The 21,365-nt window shown below is 44.7% G+C and overlaps 1 protein-coding gene across 1 annotated transcript in view; it reads left to right on the top strand.

Annotated features, from left to right (window-relative positions):
* Positions 1-707: 707 nt before the first annotated feature.
* The window catches only part of LOC306780829 (sodium- and chloride-dependent creatine transporter 1), a 22,264-nt gene continuing 1,606 nt past the window's right edge, over positions 708-21,365 (top strand). The window contains exons 1-11 of the mRNA XM_079273325.1: positions 708-1,263; positions 4,928-5,233; positions 9,819-9,950; positions 10,399-10,714; positions 11,645-11,777; positions 13,040-13,174; positions 13,254-13,357; positions 18,455-18,579; positions 19,488-19,600; positions 20,399-20,539; positions 20,849-20,951. Of these exons, the coding sequence (XP_079129451.1) occupies positions 1,233-1,263; positions 4,928-5,233; positions 9,819-9,950; positions 10,399-10,714; positions 11,645-11,777; positions 13,040-13,174; positions 13,254-13,357; positions 18,455-18,579; positions 19,488-19,600; positions 20,399-20,539; positions 20,849-20,951 (1,639 nt within the window). The 5' untranslated portion in view covers positions 708-1,232. The remainder of the gene's footprint in view (positions 1,264-4,927; positions 5,234-9,818; positions 9,951-10,398; positions 10,715-11,644; positions 11,778-13,039; positions 13,175-13,253; positions 13,358-18,454; positions 18,580-19,487; positions 19,601-20,398; positions 20,540-20,848; positions 20,952-21,365) is intronic.

Raw genomic sequence — 21,365 nt, 5'->3', positions numbered from 1 at the left:
AATGGAAACTTTTTTGGGCTTGTTTTCTGGAACACGAGTTATCAAACTATCGGATGGCTGACTAGCTTGATAATTCCACCATGCTTTAATGCTACACTGATTTTGGAGAGTGGGCCGGTGGTCAGGGGCAGTACTGCGGCTAACGCAGTGGCGGGCCGTGGATTTTATACCTGGGCCTTCAGTGCTGCCCTACTACAGTTGAATGACCTCCTAATAACCTCATTGTGACTCATCAATCCAGCAAACCTGCAGCGGATCCACGCATTCCACCACACAAGAGCACGAGCCATTCAAATATTCATAAAAACGACACGATAGACAAATGAACAGTCGTAACGTTACTATGTAAAAAAACAAACGCAGTTTGTCACTTACCGAAACTTAAAGAGTTTAATCCCAGTACATCGTTTCAGTTCCAGTAAGAAGTCCTTCTCCATTCATGGACACCAGTGATGACAGTCGAGCCTCCGCAGTTGTATTTCGCCGGTCTGCTGCGGTCTGTTTTATTCATTCTTTTTTTCAGGTCAAGGACGTACGCAGGGTAAAAACGCCATCCTTGTGACTCCTCTCTCCACAGAGCGGTGCTGCTGAAGCTGTGCGCACTTGTGCTGCGCACTGCAGCCAATCAGAGCGGCCGGTTGGTAGAACGTCCGTCACAGAGAACCGACCGCGGAGCGGATCATCGACACTCTCTCAAACCTCGAACCCGCAGCATCATGTACACATCTACGGACGTCTGATCTGGGGACTGGTTCTTTTTTTTGGGTTATTGAAATACCCACAGAGAGATCTTCACCTCCGAGGCGCAGTATCATTTCCATCTAACCGTCATCCATGAGATTCTTCAGGCTTACCTTCAAGTGCTTCGTCGACTGCTTTTGATTCTCCCTTTGTCAACGGCTGAACTGACTGACGGTTGCTTCTGTGACGTTTTTTTTCTACCCCAAATCTCTTGGCCGAGCTAAAAGGGGTTCGAACACCAAAAAAAATACAAAACTGTGATTTTGAAGATTTTTTTTGAAGCAGATAAAAAAAAGAAGAGGCAGCTGGAGCTTCTACCAAGTGCTGCCTCTCTCTGAGCCCGCCGGGGTGCGTCGTTAGCCGGGGGGGGAAAAGCCACATCCATCAAACTTCAGCTGCAGCCACCAGCCAGCTTTTTGCTTTTTTCAACAAAAAAACGAATAAAAATAGAAAATAAATAAGATTCATCGCGTGCTGCTTGCTCAACAACAATGTCACCAGAGTTGGAAGAGAATAACCAAGGTGAGTGTGTGTGTATGTGTCAGTAATGTATTTATTACACCATATGATTTTTAAACCACCAGCTACAACAGAACCACATGCTGATGAGTTATTGGACCACAGCTTTGACTTTATCCTCTGTGAATGAGAGCAGACTCTTAAATAACCTCAGTCTGTGTTCATCACCACAGTGTGTGTGTATATATATATACATATATATATATATATATATATACATATACATATATACATATACATATATACATATATATATATATATATATATATATATATACATATACATATATACATATACATATATACATATATATATATATATATATATATATATATATTATTGATGCTCTCGTCAATTTACAGATATTTCTATAACATGTCTTCTATCAGACTAGAGGAAAGAAAACATCAGAAATACACATTTAGGTGTTTTTATTTTACTACTTTGTCTCTTTACGTCTGTAGATTTCTCCTAAATTCACCAAAAGTTACCTTTACATAATGCCTAATTTGCAGATTTAAACATAACATTTCATAAAACTTGTAATACAATAAATACTCTTCTTAATGTGAGTGATGAAGTGGTGAATATTCAACTGTAGAGTCTTCTTAATGTGAGTGATGAAGTGGTGAATATTCACCTGTAGAGTCTTCTTAATGTGAGTGATGAAGTGGTGAATGTTCACCTGTAGAGTCTTCTTAATGTGAGTGATGAAGTGGTGAATATTCAACTGTAGAGCCTTCTTAATGTGAGTGATGAAGTGGTGAATATTCACCTGTAGAGTCTTCTCAATGTGAGTGATGAAGTGGTGAATATTCACCTGTAGAGTCTTCTTAATGTGAGTGATGAAGTGATGAATGTTCACCTGTAGACTCTTCTTAATGTGAGTGATGAAGTGGTGAATATTCAACTGTAGAGTCTTCTTAATGTGAGTGATGAAGTGGTGAATATTCACCTGTAGAGTCTTCTTAATGTGAGTGATGAAGTGGTGAATGTTCACCTGTAGAGTCTTCTTAATGTGAGTGATGAAGTGGTGAATATTCAACTGTAGAGCCTTCTTAATGTGAGTGATGAAGTGGTGAATATTCACCTGTAGAGTCTTCTCAATGTGAGTGATGAAGTGGTGAATATTCACCTGTAGAGTCTTCTTAATGTGAGTGATGAAGTGATGAATGTTCACCTGTAGAGTCTTCTTAATGTGAGTGATGAAGTGGTGAATATTCACCTGTAGAGTCTTCTTAATGTGAGTGATGAAGTGGTGAATATTCACCTGTAGAGTCTTCTAAATGTGAGTGATGAAGTGGTGAATATTCACCTGTAGAGTCTTCTTAATGTGAGTGATGAAGTGGTGAATATTCACCTGTAGAGTCTTCTTAATGTGAGTGATGAAGTGGTGAATATTCACCTGTAGAGTCTTCTTAATGTGAGTGATGAAGTGGTGAATATTCACCTGTAGAGTCTCTTAATGTGAGTGATGAAGTGGTGAATATTCACATGTAGAGTCTCTTAATGTGAGTGATGAAGTGGTGAATATTCACCTGTAGAGTCTCTTAATGTGAGTGATGAAGTGGTGAATATTCACCTGTAGAGTCTCTTAATGTGAGTGATGAAGTGGTGAATATTCACCTGTAGAGTCTTCTTAATGTGAGTGATGAAGTGGTGAATATTCACCTGTAGAGTCTCTTAATGTGAGTGATGAAGTGGTGAATATTCACCTGTAGAGTCTTCTTAATGTGAGTGATGAAGTGGTGAATATTCACCTGTAGAGTCTTCTTAATGTGAGTGATGAAGTGGTGAATATTCACCTGTAGAGTCTTAATGTGAGTGATGAAGTGGTGAATGTTCACCTGTAGAGTCTTCTTAATGTGAGTGATGAAGTGGTGAATATTCACCTGTAGAGTCTTCTTAATGTGAGTGATGAAGTGGTGAATATTCACCTGTAGAGTCTTCTAAATGTGAGTGATGAAGTGGTGAATATTCACCTGTAGAGTCTCTTAATGTGAGTGATGAAGTGGTGAATATTCACCTGTAGAGTCTCTTAATGTGAGTGATGAAGTGGTGAATATTCACCTGTAGAGTCTTCTTAATGTGAGTGATGAAGTGGTGAATATTCACCTGTAGAGTCTCTTAATGTGAGTGATGAAGTGGTGAATATTCACCTGTAGAGTCTCTTAATGTGAGTGATGAAGTGGTGAATATTCACCTGTAGAGTCTCTTAATGTGAGTGATGAAGTGGTGAATATTCACCTGTAGAGTCTAAATGTCTGTAATGTAACTAAACGTCTCTTTAAGGACGTTTCCTCTCAATGAGTTTGTTCTCAGACTCTGATGATAAATCTCCACTTCAGCAGCTCTTACATTCACCAAACTTCACTCGTTCATTCCTCTCTGTGTGCTGAAGGTTCACACATCACTCACACACTCATTTATACATTTATTAATAAAAACATGGAGGAAATAGATTTCTATACGTCTGTTATGAGTATTTTCTGATTCATGGAGTGATACAACATATAACAAGAATTTTGAACCTGACTTTATTCAATGTTCACATTTCTGTTCTGGAAATGTATGAAAATAAGCACATATTTAATAAGATAGTGCTTTATTTGCCAAACATTTCAAAAAGAAAACGTGCAATACAAAAAATGATCATCTTACTGTCCGTGATCAACTGGTGAAGTTTCATGCTGATATCTATTATTTCTTTTACTCTGTTCACCGTGTAGTGCTGACTCAACTCAACAGCATGTTGAAGCTGATAATAAGGTGCTGAAACACTGGACACTTGTTCCTCCAACCAATCATTGTCAAATATTTACATCAGCATCATGACAGCATCATCACTGAGTAAACTGAGGCGACTCGTCAGTCTGTTCGTAAAGCAGAGGCAGCTATTCATAGAAACACTCACACAAATAGCTTTAAAAAAGGAAATCTGTTGAGATGAAATCATCACATGTGCAGATCTTCCTCAAACCGCCGGTGTCCTCTGATTAAGTTTTGCTCCGTAGATGCTGACATCACTTACCCCCCGCCCCCCCCCCCCACCTCAAACTGCTCTGATCTGGATTCAGCTGCCTCGCTTTGCATCCAGCGACACGCAGTGACTGATGCTGGATGTCGTATAATGGCACGAATGAAGCGACACGTTGCCTTTTTTATTTTGGTGTTTCACATGCATTTGATCTGTGTGTGTGTGTGTGTGTGTGCGTGTGTGTGTGTGTGTGTGTGTGTGTGTGTGTGTGTGTGTGTGTGTGATAGAGAAAATGAAAGCGTGGAGATGCACCTTGAAGCGTCCCTCTGCTGTGTTTTGTACCGCAGCACACTCATCACATCATCGAGGGGGGGAGGGGCTTAAGTGATGACAACACAAGTGCAGCACGATTTTAGCCCGAATGCTAATTGTGTGAGCGCAGTTTACACACAAAAAAAGCACAAATAGTGAGATGTGTTTGAGCCCTGTTGCAGCTCAGGTGTGTGATACATGTTTTCACTGGCGCTTGATTTGCAGAGACTGTTCTTCCTCCGTCTCCAGCGCTGTTGTGAATGTGTAATACATATAATCTGCAGTCCTCTGTGATGAGAATGTGAATATCTTTTGTATTCGTTCTGCTGATCCCTGCTGTCTTCTTCTCTGGTTTTCTGTTTCCTTTGTGCATCCAGGTGAAATCAGTCTCCCCCAGCTGGAGGCAGGGAACCTGTCCGAGGAAGAGGGGGGCGGCGGCGGCGGGGCGGTCCGCCCCCTGGTGCCCGTGCCCGGAGCGATCCCCGACACCGGGTGCGACGAGGGCGGAGGTGCCGGCCCTCCGCAGACCCAGGACGGGGCTGTGGCCGTGCCGGTGCCGGTGCCGGTGGTGGAGAGGGAGACCTGGACCCGGCAGATGGACTTCATCATGTCCTGCGTGGGCTTCGCCGTCGGGCTGGGCAACGTGTGGCGGTTCCCTTACCTGTGCTACAAGAACGGAGGAGGTGAGTGTATGCGCACACATTTTAAAATCTTTACGCCCATAGAGTGCTGCAGGAATTAGTCCTAAAACCAGGAAGTGAGGTCACATTTTACGCACTTCTGGTTCCCTCGTCTTGACGTTTTTTGGTTAGGTGCCTAAAATATATTCCGTGCTTAACACCAGCTTAAAGGGTTAGTTTGGGTGTTTTGAAGTGGGGATGTATGAGGAACTTATCTGTAGTCAGTGTGTTACCCAGGCGCCAACGAAGAGTGAAGTGTCTTAAAGCTGCATTCTCTCTAGTGTCCATCAGGGGGCGACTCCTCTGGTTGTATAGAAGTCTATGAGAAAATGACTCTACTTCTCTCTTGATTTATTCCCTCAGTAAACATTGTAAACATGAGTTTATGTCTCAATCTCTAGTTTCAAGTCTTCTTCAATACAGCATGATGTTCATTTAGTACATTATGGTCCATTTAGAGTCACACAGACCATAAAGCAGGGGATGCTTTAGGGCGGGGCTACACGCTGATTGACAGGTCTCTACCAGAGACGTATACGGCGTCTCTACGTCACTCCTCTGTCCAGATATGATCACTTCCTGTTCACTGGTTGCAAAAACAAGAAGATGGCGACGGACAAAACAGCAGTCCACAATCCAATGGGTGACGACGGCTACGTCCACTTCTTATATATACAGTATCACTGATTGTAGATGGCGGGGGCACGAACCCAGTTTGGAGAAATGTGCAGGAGTGAATAACACGAGAGCAAAGCAGTAAACTACTGTGATAGTTAGCCACCTAAAAGAAAGGCCCACCTAAAACTATCAGCATCCGTTTCAGTGTATGCTGTATTTAGAATATTGTCACCGCGTTATGTTACCAATCAACAGCCCGGTGCGAATAATCCACATTCCTACATGCCGGGAGACGCAGTCATGGCTCTGCATGAACAGAGCTGGGCTGAGCTCAGAGCCCTGAGGGTCACCTCAAGCCTCTTCCTTATTGTGCTCTGCTGATCCCAACAGCTCGGGGTCTGGAGGCCCTCGGTCCACTAAGAGAGGGTGGGACTCAGACAAGTGCTGCACTCGTAGACAACCAGTGTTAACGCCGGCGATTGCGTCGAAAGCGGAGCTGAATTCAACTAAAATCACTCCGACTCCTTCAGCACTCTCACATGATGAAATGTGATTAATCGGTTAAGTTAAAAGATTTAGAGAATACAAGGTCAAGACTTTACAAAAAGTTTATTTAACGATTCATTCATTCTTATATTTATTTATTATTGAATTATTGAATTCATTCTTTCATTGATGTGTTCATTCATTCATTCCCTCTGGACTTTAAGAACCCTTGTCTCAGCTCAGAGCCTCCTGACTCTCACAGTGAACCGGATGAAACAAAAGCTCCTGCGTGTCTGAGAGCACGTAGACCTCCCGCGTGGTTTCACTTTATGTATCACGGCCTCCGGTTGCTGCACAGGGACCGCCTCTCTCTGACACATAAGGTTATTTATTGTGCGTCTCTCCACCCCCATCCCACACACACACACACACACACACACACACACACACACACACACACACACACACACACACACACACACACACACACACACACACAAGCCTTCCCTCCTTCTTCTTTTCAACAACTTGTCCAAAAGTAACCTGCAGCTTTTGGCCTTGACTTCTCTTATCTATGCCCCGCCCACTTTTCTGTTATTTTTTTATTTCTATGAGGGGAAACTGCAACAGTGTGTGTGTGTGTGTGTGCGTGTGTTAGTCCCTCCCTCTCACTCACATGTGTGTGTGTGTGTGTGTGTCTTGTGACCCGTGGCTCTGATACCCACCTTCTGGTATATCATATAACAATGGCCTCACACAGTCTACCCCCCCTTTTTCCTCACCCACCCCCCACCACTGAGCTCCTGCACTCATGTCGCATACAAAAGGTTCTCTCTCTCTCTCTCTCTCTCTCTCTCTCTCTCTCTCTCTCTCTCTCTCTCTCTCTCTCTCTCTCTCTCTCTCTCTCTCTCTCTCTCCTGCCGATAAGGAGGTGCATGAATACGTCACTCCGTCCACGACTCTGCACCGTAAATGTTGGATTAATAATCTGTAAACGTGACTCAGGTTCTGGGCCCGATGTGTCCGGTCCAATATGTCGGGGGGGGGGATGTCACTTCATTCACTCTCTCTCTCTCTCTCTCTTTCTCTCTCTCTCTCCCCCCCTCTCTCTCCCCCCCTCTCTCTCTCCCCCCCTCTCTCTCTCTCTCTCTCCCCCCCTCTCTCTCTCTCTCTCCCCCCCTCGCTCTCTCTCTCTCTCTCTCTCTCTCATCAATGAGTCCTTATAAGGCTGCAGCCCTCTGCTGCTCTCAGAGAACGACTCGGAGGATGTTGGACCGAATGAGGCGCGAGTCGTCCATCGAGTCCCCGAGTCATTTGATGACGCTCCTCTATCCTCTATCCCCCATCTTGCCCTCCTTTTTCTCTCCTTCGCCTCTCTCTCCGCTCTGCGTCACGGCTGCGTCATGTGACTCCCTCCCATCTGCTCGCTGTGGCTGTTTCATCACCCACTTATTCAGTCATTCAAAACCAATGAAATCGCTGTCGTTGTTTGCTGCGTATTCCCGACGAGGATCCAAAAAGATTGACGGCTCGTTCTAATCCAAAGGTCCTAGATGTCTCTATCGGGACTAATAACTCCTACCTGTCCCACATTTTGATTGTCCTTTTCAAGGACTCACTAATCAACAGGTTTCCAAACCCTTGAAGGACGCGGGGACAATGCTCCGAGTACACGTCCAGTGTGTCTCTTATCTGTGGCCTTGTCTGGCCTCCTCCCTGCATTGCTTCCTCCTCCTGTCGACCGTTCCTTCTTGTGTCGAGTGCTCGATTAGTACGAGCCATGTTTGCGCAGCTCGTGTCCTTAAACAACTTCAAACAACTTGTCCTTTTCAAAAGCAGGACAAAGTTAATGAGCCCGGTTCTTCTACTTCAAAGATAAGAGTTAAAGCTGCTACAGGGGACTTTCTTCTTTGGCTGTGCTGGTGTTTGTGAGCACCTTCAGAAAACCTCCTTTTACTGCAGCAGTACACCTCACCTCTTATAGTGCATGAGGCATGAAGTCTAGCACTGTCAACTCACAGTAATGCTGCGTTCACACCGGCCGCGTTGATTTTTTGACGCACTGCAAAATCGCGTCCAACGCGCCGCCGGTCGTGTTCACACCAAACGCCGCAAAATCTCGTAGCGCCGGAGAGGGGGCGTGGTTTATCGACTGGAAGCCGTTCACCTGGCCGCCATTTCTTTCCGCTTTCAACCGTGAAAGGAATAAGGACAATTGCTGCTTTGTACGTGTTGTGGAAGTCCCTCAAACGTCGGAATGCCAAACGCCGTCATGTCTGGTTCATAATATTGTTCAGAGGAGCTCCGTGGATTGTATCGAGCTGTATTCACTGTCTAGCAAGCCACCGGTCGCTGTTTACTACAGCTGTAGGAACACAAAATAAACTGATTTGGCTGTGATTCAACGGCAATAAACCGACAAAAAGGGACTCCGAAATAACTACGTAATGATACCGATTTGTAGGTTACTGGTCTTCTCAATGGAGCTCTGATGGATCGGTGCTAGGCTATGCTAACATCGTAGCAGCTCCACCAGCACTCAATAACGGCACGTAGACGTAAATACGGCAGCGTCTATTCATTGTTTGTACCGTATGGTTTACACACACACATGCATACACATAGTTTGGTCCGGTCTCTGTTGATATGAGGTATCGTAGAGCTCTGGGTGAACACAGACGGCGACAGGATTTATTTCCTGATTCAACAACGGCAGGAAGCCAGTGATGACAGGGGGAGCAACTCAACGCTGATAGGCTATCGCGCCACAGCGTCACGCGATTATGTCGCCGAGGTTTTCAACTCGCGCGTTGGCGATTTTGCGGCGTCCAACGCGCCGCGCCATCGCAAAATCGCGGCGCGCCAGTCTCATCGCGTCTGTGCATAGACTTTGTATGTAATCTCGACGCGTGTCAAAAAATCAACGCGACCGGTGTGAACGCAGCATAAGAGGGGCGCGGGTTCGATTCCCGGTCTGGACGGCCCCTTCTGTGTGGAGTTTGCATGTTCTCCCCCGTAACCAGCGTGGGTTCTCTTTAGGTTCTCCAGGTTCCTCCACAGTCCAAAGACATGCAGCTTTGGTGAATTGAAGACTCTAAATTGCCCCGTAGGCATGGGTGGTTGTCTCTCTCTATGTGTCAGACCTGTGATGGTCTGGCCACCCCTCACTTCGCCCATTGTCAGCTTGGATGGGATCCAATCATCATTTCGGACGCACTGAACGGTCACTTAGCCGGGAGCCTCTTTGCCGGTTGGAGACATGTCCCAACCTCATGTGATGACTCATAAATCATGAAGCATAAAAGTCTGAACTAAATATAAAGATATGTTACGGCGAGCCGAAGTGAAATCTTTTACTTACATTGAAGCGTTATTGACGTGACAGAGCCGCCCACTGTCTGGCATGAACGTTGCCGTCACTACTTGCATTGCATTGTGGGATATCATCTTGTGACGAATATGTGTGTGTGTTCTGTGTTTTCAGGGGTTTTCCTGATCCCCTACCTGCTGATCGTGTTCATCGGAGGCATCCCGGTCTTCTTCCTGGAGATCGCACTGGGACAGTTTATGAAGCAGGGAGGGGTCTCAGCCTGGAACATCGCACCCCTCTTCAAAGGTACCGCAGCCTGACACGCCGACGACGCATTTATCTTTTTGTATAACAACGTAAGTTAAGACGACTATATCTCGTTCGGCTTGCTGCGTCTTTTTTAACGTTAGCGTAACACAAACCCTGAACTGTAGGATTCCTAAGAGTTAACAGTAGAGTTTAAATGAATGAAAACTAATTAGCCTCCTGCTGTTGGCCGGTAAAGTCGTATAGCGCCTCTAATCCAGCAGAAGTCCCCACAATGAGAACGAAACGCTGATAAAGTCGGGCGCTTTTCTGCTTTAAGTTGAGTTATTTTCAATTTAAGATGTTGAGGGTGCTCAGTAACAAAACATCACTGCAAACGAGGACGTCTGACTCCACAACTAAGAAAGTAGCGATAGCAGAACGGCTAACGTCCGTAGCTCGGTCTGCTCAGGCCTTAACGCGCCTCCTCTGGCTCCTCCTCTCTCAGGTCTGGGCTTGGCCTCCATGGTGATCGTGTTCTTCTGTAACACCTACTACATCATGATCCTGGTGTGGGGCCTCTACTTTCTTTTCCACTCCTTCACCAACCAGCTGCCCTGGGCCACCTGTGGCCACCCCTGGAACACCCCCAACTGCACGCAGGACTTCCGGCGCGCCTGCTACAACCGCAGCTTCGCCTCCTCCTCCCCCGCCAACCTCCTCTCCTCCACGCCCCCGTTGAACCTGTCTTCAATCCAGCTGCTCCTCAACGGAAGCTGTCCGGAGGCCGAGGGCATGCGCTCCCCGGTCATCGAGTTCTGGGAGTATGTTCTGCATTGTCTGGGGGTTTGAGTCCGGCAGTGCGTCGGCTCTCTTTACCAAAACACATTTTATCATCTTGACTGGAGGCCGTATTTTATTCTGATGTTTTTATGTCAGTGAGAAAAACATTTAATATTTTGTTTTCCTTGCATCAATCTGGCATTTAAAAAAAACACCATGAAAATCACATTTGACAAAATGAAATGTTAACTCAGCACTCTGTTCAAATGCAGTCATGCTCAAAGACGGGGGGGGGGGGGGGGGTTATTAGGGTAGAGTATTTTCCACCGTTTTTTATTTGAAGGAGCAACGTTTGACATTACAACTGCAATGTGTGTGACGGTGTAGAGGAGTCTTTCTCCCTCTGGGTTTTGTTATCACAGCTTCTCTCCATTAGCGCCGTTAGCTTTGAGAGGCAACTGATCTCATTTATAGCCGCAGCACACCTTTGAATTGTTATCTGTTTATAACGTTTAATCTGACGCGGACGGCTGCTGTGTTTGTTTCCCTGATGGGAGGAAACAAAGAGAGCGTCCTCTCTAATGCGTTCACTCGGACTCTTCTGTAGAGTACGTGACAATGTGTTTTCAACAACACGTGAAGCAACGTGCTCATGCTAATATAAGGTAGCGGTGTAATAATAATACATTTTATTTGTTTAAAAGGTACTCAAAGGCACTTTACATGGTAAAAACAGAAACAATGGAAGTAATACAAACATATGACACAACAGTAAGAAACAAAACAAAAACATTTCACGAGCATCACAACTGTCTTTTGTGCTGATTTGATCCGTTGCACCACTAATATAAGGAAATGTGAATAAGTCAGTACAATGCCCTCAAACGTTCTCTGACACACGCTCTTCTCATGGTTTGTAGAAAGAGGCCTCGTCTGTGAGCCTAACCGACCTCTTGTGCTCTTCCTTCTAGACGCAAAGTGCTCCGTCTGTCCGGCGGGCTGCACGAGCCCGGAGACATCAGCTATGAGATGGTGCTGTGTCTCATAATCACCTGGATCATTGTGTACTTCTGCATGTGGAAAGGAGTCAAATCCACTGGCAAGGTAAAGCGTTTTCTGACTGTGCGATCAATGTTTCATTTCACTGTTTTTTGGGTGTGTGGACTGCCGATTCATATTTATGCTTTTTGATGCGTTAGCGCTCAGGGGGCTTATCGAGGGCAGAGCTTCATGCTACAGGTTTACATAACTGCAGGATCTGTTTTGGTCCTTTTGACCCCAAATCAGCTTTCGAATCAGCGTCTAGTCTGAAGCGCATATCCACACAAATATGAAGACGTGTATTTCCTCCTCTTTTAATATTTTTGAATGGCTGCTAACTTGTGTAGTTTTCCCCTCACGTGTATTTATGTTTCCGTGCAGCTTAATGTTTCAGTCGGGCTATAATCTCATTATCTTAATGACGTTACATAATGCTATTCAGTGGGATAAAGCAGATGATGCTCCGCGCTCTTTTTAAAAGCCGCCTCCTCTAATGCGTCGGGATAACGAGTGTAGCATATGGAGATGTCTGTGTTTGCATACTTGTGTCTCCAGAGTAGCCAAAGCTCACAGAGCGAAGGGGGGGGGGGGGGGGGAGAAAAAAAATAACGAAGGAGATTTGAACCAGCCAGCCATGTAGACGTTTCGAGAGCTTTGAAAGGGGCTTTTCTGCCCGAGATAAAGGCAAATATTTGTGCCCTTCTCACTGCCACACTGATTTAGCCGGGACGGGGTTCTTCTGTTAGGTAGCAACGGGGTGGAGGGGTGGGGGGTGGGGGGATGGGGGCGGGGGGCGGCTTTCTCAGCATAACTTGACAAAGACGAGCTTGTGGAAAGGTTTGCCACAAACCCCTGCTATTGCAGGAGGTTTACAAATTGTCTGGCTTTCCATTTACAGGCTACCTTTTCTTCAAAGTAACATGACAGGGCCCATTACACATCTACTACAGGAGGGACCTAATGGGCTTCTACTTAAGACTTGAGTATTTGCAAAGCAGGTAATTGCTTAATCAAAGTGATAAAAACATACTTGGGTGCAGTTACATTGAAACATTTGACTGTAGCTGATGTTGATAAGCACTGAACTGTTACCAACTAGCCTGTTTAAATTATAACTGCATCTTTTTATGTACCTACTTACTTATTACTTATGTAATGTGAGGAGTTTGACTGTGTTAAGGGTTTTTACTGCTTTCACTTAATTCAAGTTTTAATGCATAGCACTCAAACTTCACCCCTCCTCACCCCAAAGTTTACTTTTACAAATTGTCCCCCGCTGTGTTGAGAGGTGTGCTTCACCGCTCCCTCGTTCTGTCTTTCTCTAGGTGGTTTACTTCACCGCTCTGTTCCCCTACCTGGTTCTGGTGGTTCTCTTGGCCCACGGCGTCACTCTCCCCGGAGCTTTGGATGGGATTGTTTACTATCTGAAACCAGACTGGTCCAAACTCGGAGAGGCACAGGTATATTTGTGGAGTAAAGAAAACATTGTGTGTCAACCCGGTCAAGAGATTGTAAAGAACTATATTCTGTCTGTGATAGGTGTGGATCGATGCGGGCACTCAGATTTTCTTCTCCTATGCCATCGGACTGGGCGCCCTGACCGCGCTGGGCAGCTACAACCGCTTCCATAACAACTGTTACCAGTGAGTTTACAAACACAACACAAAACCAGACACCACTGCTACTGGAGGGAGGCCAACACCAACGTCAGCCAGAACTCGTGCACGTCGACTACCGACCTGAGGACTAGAATCAAACACAGTGTTTACCAAAGATCAATTCATTTTCTCCTAAAAACTCACACTTAAACGTGTTGTTTTAAACTGATATGACCGTGCTTTGATGAAACACATCAATGCTGGTGTTAATGTCAATGTAATGACATTTCTTACCAAATTAACAAATTTCATGGTTGTAAATGGCTCAAAACACTGTTTTAAATTAGTTTGGGACGAATCTACGTCATGAAATAAAAGAATATTAACCTCTCCACACAGCGTCTACAGTTTTAACGTTTTCAGTAAACACTGTTTAGCTTTACAATCACAGCACAAGTCTGTTTCTCCTTTCTGTGACTGTAGATTAAGCTGTCAGCACATTCCAACGTCTGCTGAGTCAGAGTTCATGAGATAGAAATGTGCTTTCTTACACTGTGACAAGAGTGTGAAGATGAAGCATCGAGTTGTTTAGTTTTCATCATTTAGAGGCTAGCTAGCTAGCTAGTTTAGTTTACGAGCTAGTTTACGCCAGCTAGCTAACATAAACTTGCTAAAGCTTCAAGATTCAAGATGTTTGTTTTCACTTCGGTGATACAAATACAATCGTGTGAAATGCTTTTTGCTGGGAGGCTCCATAAGAGTAAATATATAAATAACTATGAAGTATCGATATCGTAACAACCATAAGAAGATAAAATATCCATCTAAGAAGAATACAAACAAACATAAAGATGTTCCAGCGTGTTTTCATGCTAACGCTACACTGGTTACTCGTTGGCTAGCTAGCACGCTAATTCCACCATGTTACTCATTTAAGCTTTAATGACGTCTAATGGGTGCGTTACTGCCCCCTACTGGACCGCGGAGCAGTAGATTAACAGGAAAGAGAAAGAAACGACTCTTAAGTAATTAATTAGAAGATTGCGTACTTTCCATGACGTCTTTATGATTGGCAATCTTTTGTTTTCCATCAATTAGTCCTGATATTAACTCCCTTCTTTCTTCATCATACCTGTTGTTTGACAGTTTCCGGTTCATTGGGTTCATTACAAAAATAAAATATTAGAAAAATATCTATTTGATGACTTACCGCCACTTTTATTTACACAGATTAAAGCCAGAATGCCCTCGCACGGTCACACACCTTTCAGAAAGTAGAAGTAGGCGTTTGCCTACTTATTTGCATATTTATATATTATGCCGTGGGTGGATTTACTCAGAAAAGTTATACATTAATTACCAACAGCAACAACCGTTAGCTCTGAATACACTCTCTGAATGGAATCATGATAAATAGGCGCAGGGACTTTTCCAAGCACCCCACTCACATTTCAGATGTAAAGTGATCTCCCTGCATTGTAAAAATAGAAAGTGAACGTGTTGCCAGGAAGAATCACAGCGTCATTAAGCCCTGAATATATGGGACAAGCTCTCTTTTACTTTCAGGCAGTTGTTCTGTGATGCTCTCTGAGAGGCTGTAGAGATGAACTGATGTAATGAAGGATCAGTTCGATCCTGAGTGGATCTGGTTTTAGCAACAGCTGGCCTCACTGATGGTTGGGCATGAGTTTAACCTACACAGTCAGATATGTGAACATATCAAGGCCCTTACAGAAGAGTTGCCCCGCTGCAGAAGTAGAATGCTTTTGCACTTGCATATTTGAAATGCCCATAATAGGAGGAGCCTCCTGTTTCCTCTGCCTTGACCTTAATTGGAAGTCTAAAGATGAGTTCAGATCCTGAGCTATGTCGGCTCAGCTCTGTTTCTCACACACACATACTTGGAGTAGCCCAGGAATAGCTTGGGGGGGGGGGGGTAAACAAACATGCCAAAGCTTATCTTGTCTTTTTGTAGCCATGCTAGCAGTGGAGCTGTATGAATCCTCTGTTTGGTCCAAAAGACTTTGGTCCAGAACCACGAGAGGGATGGCCATGAATCCTTGATACATTAGCGGTATTCAAGCGACTAATGCGAAGCATGCTAATGTGCTAACATTAGCCAATGTTCATGCTGCATGTCAGAATGTTACAGGCCAAACGCCAGAACAATAACATCCGGTAGTTGTTGACCCAGTTGGTGGAATGTACATAACAGCGCAGTAATGTTGCAGAAGTAACCTGAAGTACATCTTAAATCAAGAGAGAAGTTGAGTCATCTTCTCAGACTTCTATACAACCAGAGGACAGTAGAGAGAATGCAGCTTTAAGACACTTTTCACTTTTTAATACCGATGGTTGACACCTGCTCCCCACACACCTGTCCGACGTTAGATTAAAGGTCTCTGTGTCCGACCAGTTCTGTAATTTTTCCGGAAACTGATTGTCCGACATTCACAAATGTGTTCCGTTATCCCCGTAGTTTAAACCTTCTCTACGTCGGCCTGCTTTTCATTCCACCTTTGAGTTTGCCCGTTTCAGATCAGGTATCAACACTTCATTGATTTTCCGACGTGGTCAGACATCGCGTCGTACGAACTGAACTCTCTTGAACCAGGTCCGGCTGTGTAGAGCCGGGCCGACGGTCTGGAATGTCCTATAAATTCCCCATTTCACAGTCGATAAACACATTTTTCGGTAACGTTCTAACAATAAGTGTTTCAGCCTCAAAGGGCTTTTGACCTCCAGTCTTTTGTTTAATAATTGCGGTCGGCTCTCACTTGTTTTGGTTATTCTCATCCATGAGCTTCTTTTGTAGAGTGGAGGTTGCTGCTCAACACAGCTGCTGCAGTGTCACAATCACCACACTGCTGTTTATACATTCCTCACATCGTTGCCAGCTAAACTTCAGTAGTCAGGATAAACAGAAGGTCATCCCTCGCTGTGCTGAGCTGATAACAAGAGACATGTTCGCCCTCATACTTTCATGAGAAGTACATGAATGCGTTTTCATAATATTAGATGTATTTTTGTATGGAATAGCAAGAAGTCCATAGAGGTTTAGCTTTCACTCTCTCTGCTCTCAGACTTGACAGACCAATCAGCAAAGTACAGAGACGACAGCAGCTTTCAGGGAGATTGCTATTGATCCTCTACTCGCCGTCCACTCTCGTCTTGAGTGTTTCACGTCAGCCTCATGTTGCAGCATATTATGATATTTATCACAAAAGAGAACTGCAGATGTATTTTTGTTGTCCAGCAGGAAGTTAGCATCGCCACAAAAAGACAATGAGATTATTTTTGTTGGATTTTGGATTATTGCAGAAAATAATTTAGTTTTGTTCATCGAGATAATATTCACAAATTAACTCCACTTTTATGATGTTTGAAGTGTAAAGTAAAAATCTAACGTCACATGACTTCACGTTCGTCTATAAAGGAACTCCACCGCGGTCGCCTGACTTCACGTTAGTCTATAAAGGAACTCCACCACGGTCACATGACTTCACGTTAGTCTATAAAGGAACTCCACCGCGGTCACATGACTTCACGTTCGTCTATAAAGGAACTCCACCGCGGTCGCCTGACTTCACGTTAGTCTATAAAGGAACTCCACCACGGTCACGTGACTTCACGTTAGTCTGTAAAGGAACTCCACCACGGTCACCTGACTTCACGTTAGTCTGTAAAGGAACTCCACCACGGTCACGTGACTTCACGTTAGTCTGTAAAGGAACTCCACCACGGTCACATGACTTCACGTTCGTCTATAAAGGAACTCCACCGCGGTCGCCTGACTTCACGTTAGTCTATAAAGGAACTCCACCACGGTCACGTGACTTCACGTTAGTCTATAAAGGAACTCCACCACAGTCACGTGACTTCACGTTAGTCTATAAAGGAACTCCACCACGGTCACGTGACTTCACGTTAGTCTATAAAGGAACTCCACCACGGTCACGTGACTTCACGTTAGTCTATAAAGGAACTCCACCACGGTCACACGACTTCACGTTAGTCTATAAAGGAACTCCACCACGGTCACGTGACTTCACGTTAGTCTATAAAGGAACTCCACCACGGTCACGTGACTTCACGTTAGTCTATAAAGGAACTCCACCGCGGTCACGTGACTTCACGTTTGTCTATAAAGGAACTCCACCGCGGTCACGTGACTTCACGTTAGTCTATAAAGGAACTCCACCGCGGTCACGTGACTTCACGTTTGTCTATAAAGGAACTCCACCGCGGTCACGTGACTTCACGTTAGTCTATAAAGGAACTCCACCGCGGTCACGTGACTTCACGTTAGTCTATAAAGGAACTCCACCACGGTCACCTGACTTCACGTTTGTCTATAAAGGAACTCCACCACGGTCACGTGACTTCACGTTTGTCTATAAAGGAACTCCACCGCGGTCACGTGACTTCACGTTAGTCTGTAAAGGAACTCCACCACGGTCACCTGACTTCACGTTTGTCTATAAAGGAACTCCACCACGGTCACGTGACTTCACGTTAGTCTATAAAGGAACTCCACCACGGTCACCTGACTTCACGTTTGTCTATAAAGGAACTCCACCACGGTCACGTGACTTCACGTTTGTCTATAAAGGAACTCCACCGCGGTCACGTGACTTCACGTTTGTCTATAAAGGAACTCCACCACGGTCACGTGACTTCACGTTAGTCTGTAAAGGAACTCCACCACGGTCACGTGACTTCACGTTTGTCTATAAAGGAACTCCACCACGGTCACCTGACTTCACGTCTCCACCACTAAGCTAAAGGAGGACTAGTGTTCTAGTGAGGACAGTTAGTCTCATTTACTCTTTAAGACATGTAAAAGCTTCTAAATTCACCAGAGGTGTTTTTACAGACATGTTTTATATCACAGAACTAAACGCTAACATCTTTATGTGGCACAATCCACCTGAACTCAACGATGAACTGATTAGAATTTGGTGGTCAAAGGTCACTGTGACCTCACAACTCAAGAAATCACATGCTAATTATGACAATTTCACACACATGTGTAAGAGGATAGAATGATGAAGTGATGTTTTGCACAGACGTGGAGGTAAACTGCATGGTGACGGGAGACATGCAGTAATTGTATCTCTCTCTGACTCTGTTTCTCTGTAGAGATGCGTTCTTGCTGGCCATGATCAACAGCGGAACCAGTTTCTTCGCAGGCTTCGTAGTGTTTTCTGTGCTGGGCTTCATGGCTGCAGAGCAAGGCGTGGACATCAGTAAGGTGGCGGAGAGCGGTAAGAAGAATACAGGCTTCACTAAAACACAGTGCAATGAGTATTAGTGGTGTAACGGACCGATGTCGAGCCATGATCCGTACGGATCCCAACTCACGGGTCAACCATCACAGTGTAAATAAAGTTTTACTGACGATGGTTCTCCAGTATTCAGTAGAACATGTAAACAACCAATCAGTGTTTAAACCAACAGGAGAGCTAGTAACATTAGCAGCACCGCTAACGGCTAACCAACAGGAGGATAGCTAGTAACGTTAGCAGCACCGCTAACGGCTAACCAACAGGAGGAGAGCTAGTAATGTTAGCAGCACCGCTAACGGCTAACCAACAGGAGGAGAGCTAGTAACGTTAGCAGCACCGCTAACGGCTAACCAACAGGAGGAGAGCTAGTAACGTTAGCAGCACCGCTAACGGCTAACCAACAGGAGGATAGCTAGTAACGTTAGCAGCACCGCTAATGGCTAACCAACAGGAGGAGAGCTAGTAACGTTAGCAGCACCGCTAACGGCTAACCAACTTCAGTTACATTATGATGCCTTCAGGCTCTGCTCAGTGAACATGAGTACTGGCTGAAGGTACATTATAACGTTATCATGATGTGTTCACGTGTCATCTGGATAACATTTAGAATGTTTGATGGTTTAAACTGACCTCAGAGCTTTGAAATTAAAGAAAGATAAATATTCTGGATCCTTGTAGACCAGCTGCTTTAATCAAACAATAAGGGGATCTGTATCTGTTAATATGGATCATCATCAATGCTCAACAATTATTATCGGGACATCTAAAAGTTATATTTATACATGTGTATATATATATATATCCGTGAGCTTTGTGATCCGTTGCACCACTAATGAGTACTGACAGTAAAAGCCCTTGAAACCTAATGCTTCTGTCTGAACCTGCAGGTCCGGGTCTGGCCTTCATAGCGTACCCCAAGGCTGTGACACTGATGCCTCTGGCGCCGCTCTGGGCTGCACTTTTCTTCTTCATGCTGCTCATCCTGGGCCTCGACAGCCAGGTAATACCGAGCTATAGCTGTAGCAGTTCATCTAGATTAGATCGCTCTTCTACATCTCTTTCCCTCCCTCTCTCTCTCCCTCGCTCTTTCTCTCTCTCTGAATTCTTCTCACACTCAACAGTCGAGACTCGTCACGTCTACTTTCAGCATTTCTTAGCCGGTGCCTACATGCATTGTTTTACAGCTCAGGGGTTTTGTCAATGAGCTTCTGTCTTGTTTCACACAGAGAGCGTCTGTCTGCTCTCCGACCCTCTCACTTTCCATTCTCTCCACCGTCTCTATCTCTCTCTCTCTCTCTCTCTCTCTCTCTCTCTCTCTCTCTTTTTCCTGCCGTGTTCATGTGCGGACATTTCTGGTAAAAGGTGTATAAAAATAGCCGCACAGCTGTTCTCCTCTCAGCTGTTCTCCTCTCAGCTGTTTGAGGGTTGAAATGTGATTCTGTACAGACGTAAACATTCTTACTCTGGGAGACGTCTGATATCAGGCGATCTGTTCGATTCAGGTTTTTGTTTACGATATACATTATATCATAGAGTTCTGTTCCCTGTTTTAGTTTTGACCAATTTGGTTGTTGCGTTAAAAAGGTTTAATTCCTGTTCATTTTTAGGATTTTCTTTTTTTATGATATTATTTTTAGTATTTTAATAATAATTAACAATTCAGTAAATGTACACCTACATCTGTGTATTTATTTAATTTTTGAATAACAATGCAGATATCACACCTGCACGTGTTCACAGAAGCAGATCAGATTTATCTTCCTCACCTTCATGTCGCTCTCTCTCTCGCTCTCTCTAGTTCGTGGGCGTAGAGGGTTTGATCACAGGAATAATGGACATGCTGCCGCCTAAATCTGCCCTGGGCTCCCTGCGGCGAGAGGTGGTGGCCGCCATCTGCTGCTTCATCTGCTTCCTGATCGACATGTCCATGGTCACCGAGGTACACGGAGGGTTTCGGAGCACGTTTTCGGTTTTTGACTCTTCAGAATTATTTAGGGACTCACGGTCGGCAGATTAAAAACACAACGAACTGAATACTGATTTAGAATACAACATGGAAGTCTCTCACCGGAGCGTGAGATTGTTTTAATGTGTTTGTGAAATAACCCGGCCCTGATGTGTAGGTAACGCGTAGTTAGACACGGGAAACCGTTGCCAGGGATGAACGGGGACGAAGCAGGAAATGGGTCACACATGAAGTATTAACAGGATGGTCCTGATGCAGACTGCTCTCTCTGTTTTCCGTCAGGGAGGGATGTATGTCTTCCAGCTGTTTGACTACTACTCGGCCAGCGGCATCACTCTGCTGTGGCAGGCCTTCTGGGAGTGTGTGGTGATTGCATGGGTCTATGGTGAGACAATACCGCACGGCTGACCTTTCGCTAAGCCCCCCCCCCCCCCGGTTCAAGCTGTCAGAGCCACGTCACCACAGAGCCCACACTGTCACTAACTGCACTCTGAATACATATGAATTATCTTTTGGAAAAAAGGCGATTTCAGAGAGAAGCAGACAGAGGGGTCAACAATATATGTTTTTAGGATAAATCCAGGATGTCAAACTAAATCATCAGTGAAAACAGGTTAAAAAGATAAAGATAGAAGCTAAAGCTACAGATCACAGAGCGACAGTGAACGACTGGAGACACATCCAGACAGAAGACAATGAAACTAAAGAACTACCCTGTTCCTCTTTATTCACTGTTATAAACCATTCAAATATATTCAGTGGCTAGCGTAGCAGAGCAGTGCTAACAATGGTTAATGAT

This window comes from Melanostigma gelatinosum, assembly GCF_949748355.1.
Source record: "Melanostigma gelatinosum genome assembly, chromosome: 8".
NCBI lineage: Eukaryota > Metazoa > Chordata > Actinopteri > Perciformes > Zoarcidae > Melanostigma > Melanostigma gelatinosum.
Note: the sequence above shows the minus strand (reverse complement) of the source record. Positions and strands in the feature narration are given on the sequence as shown.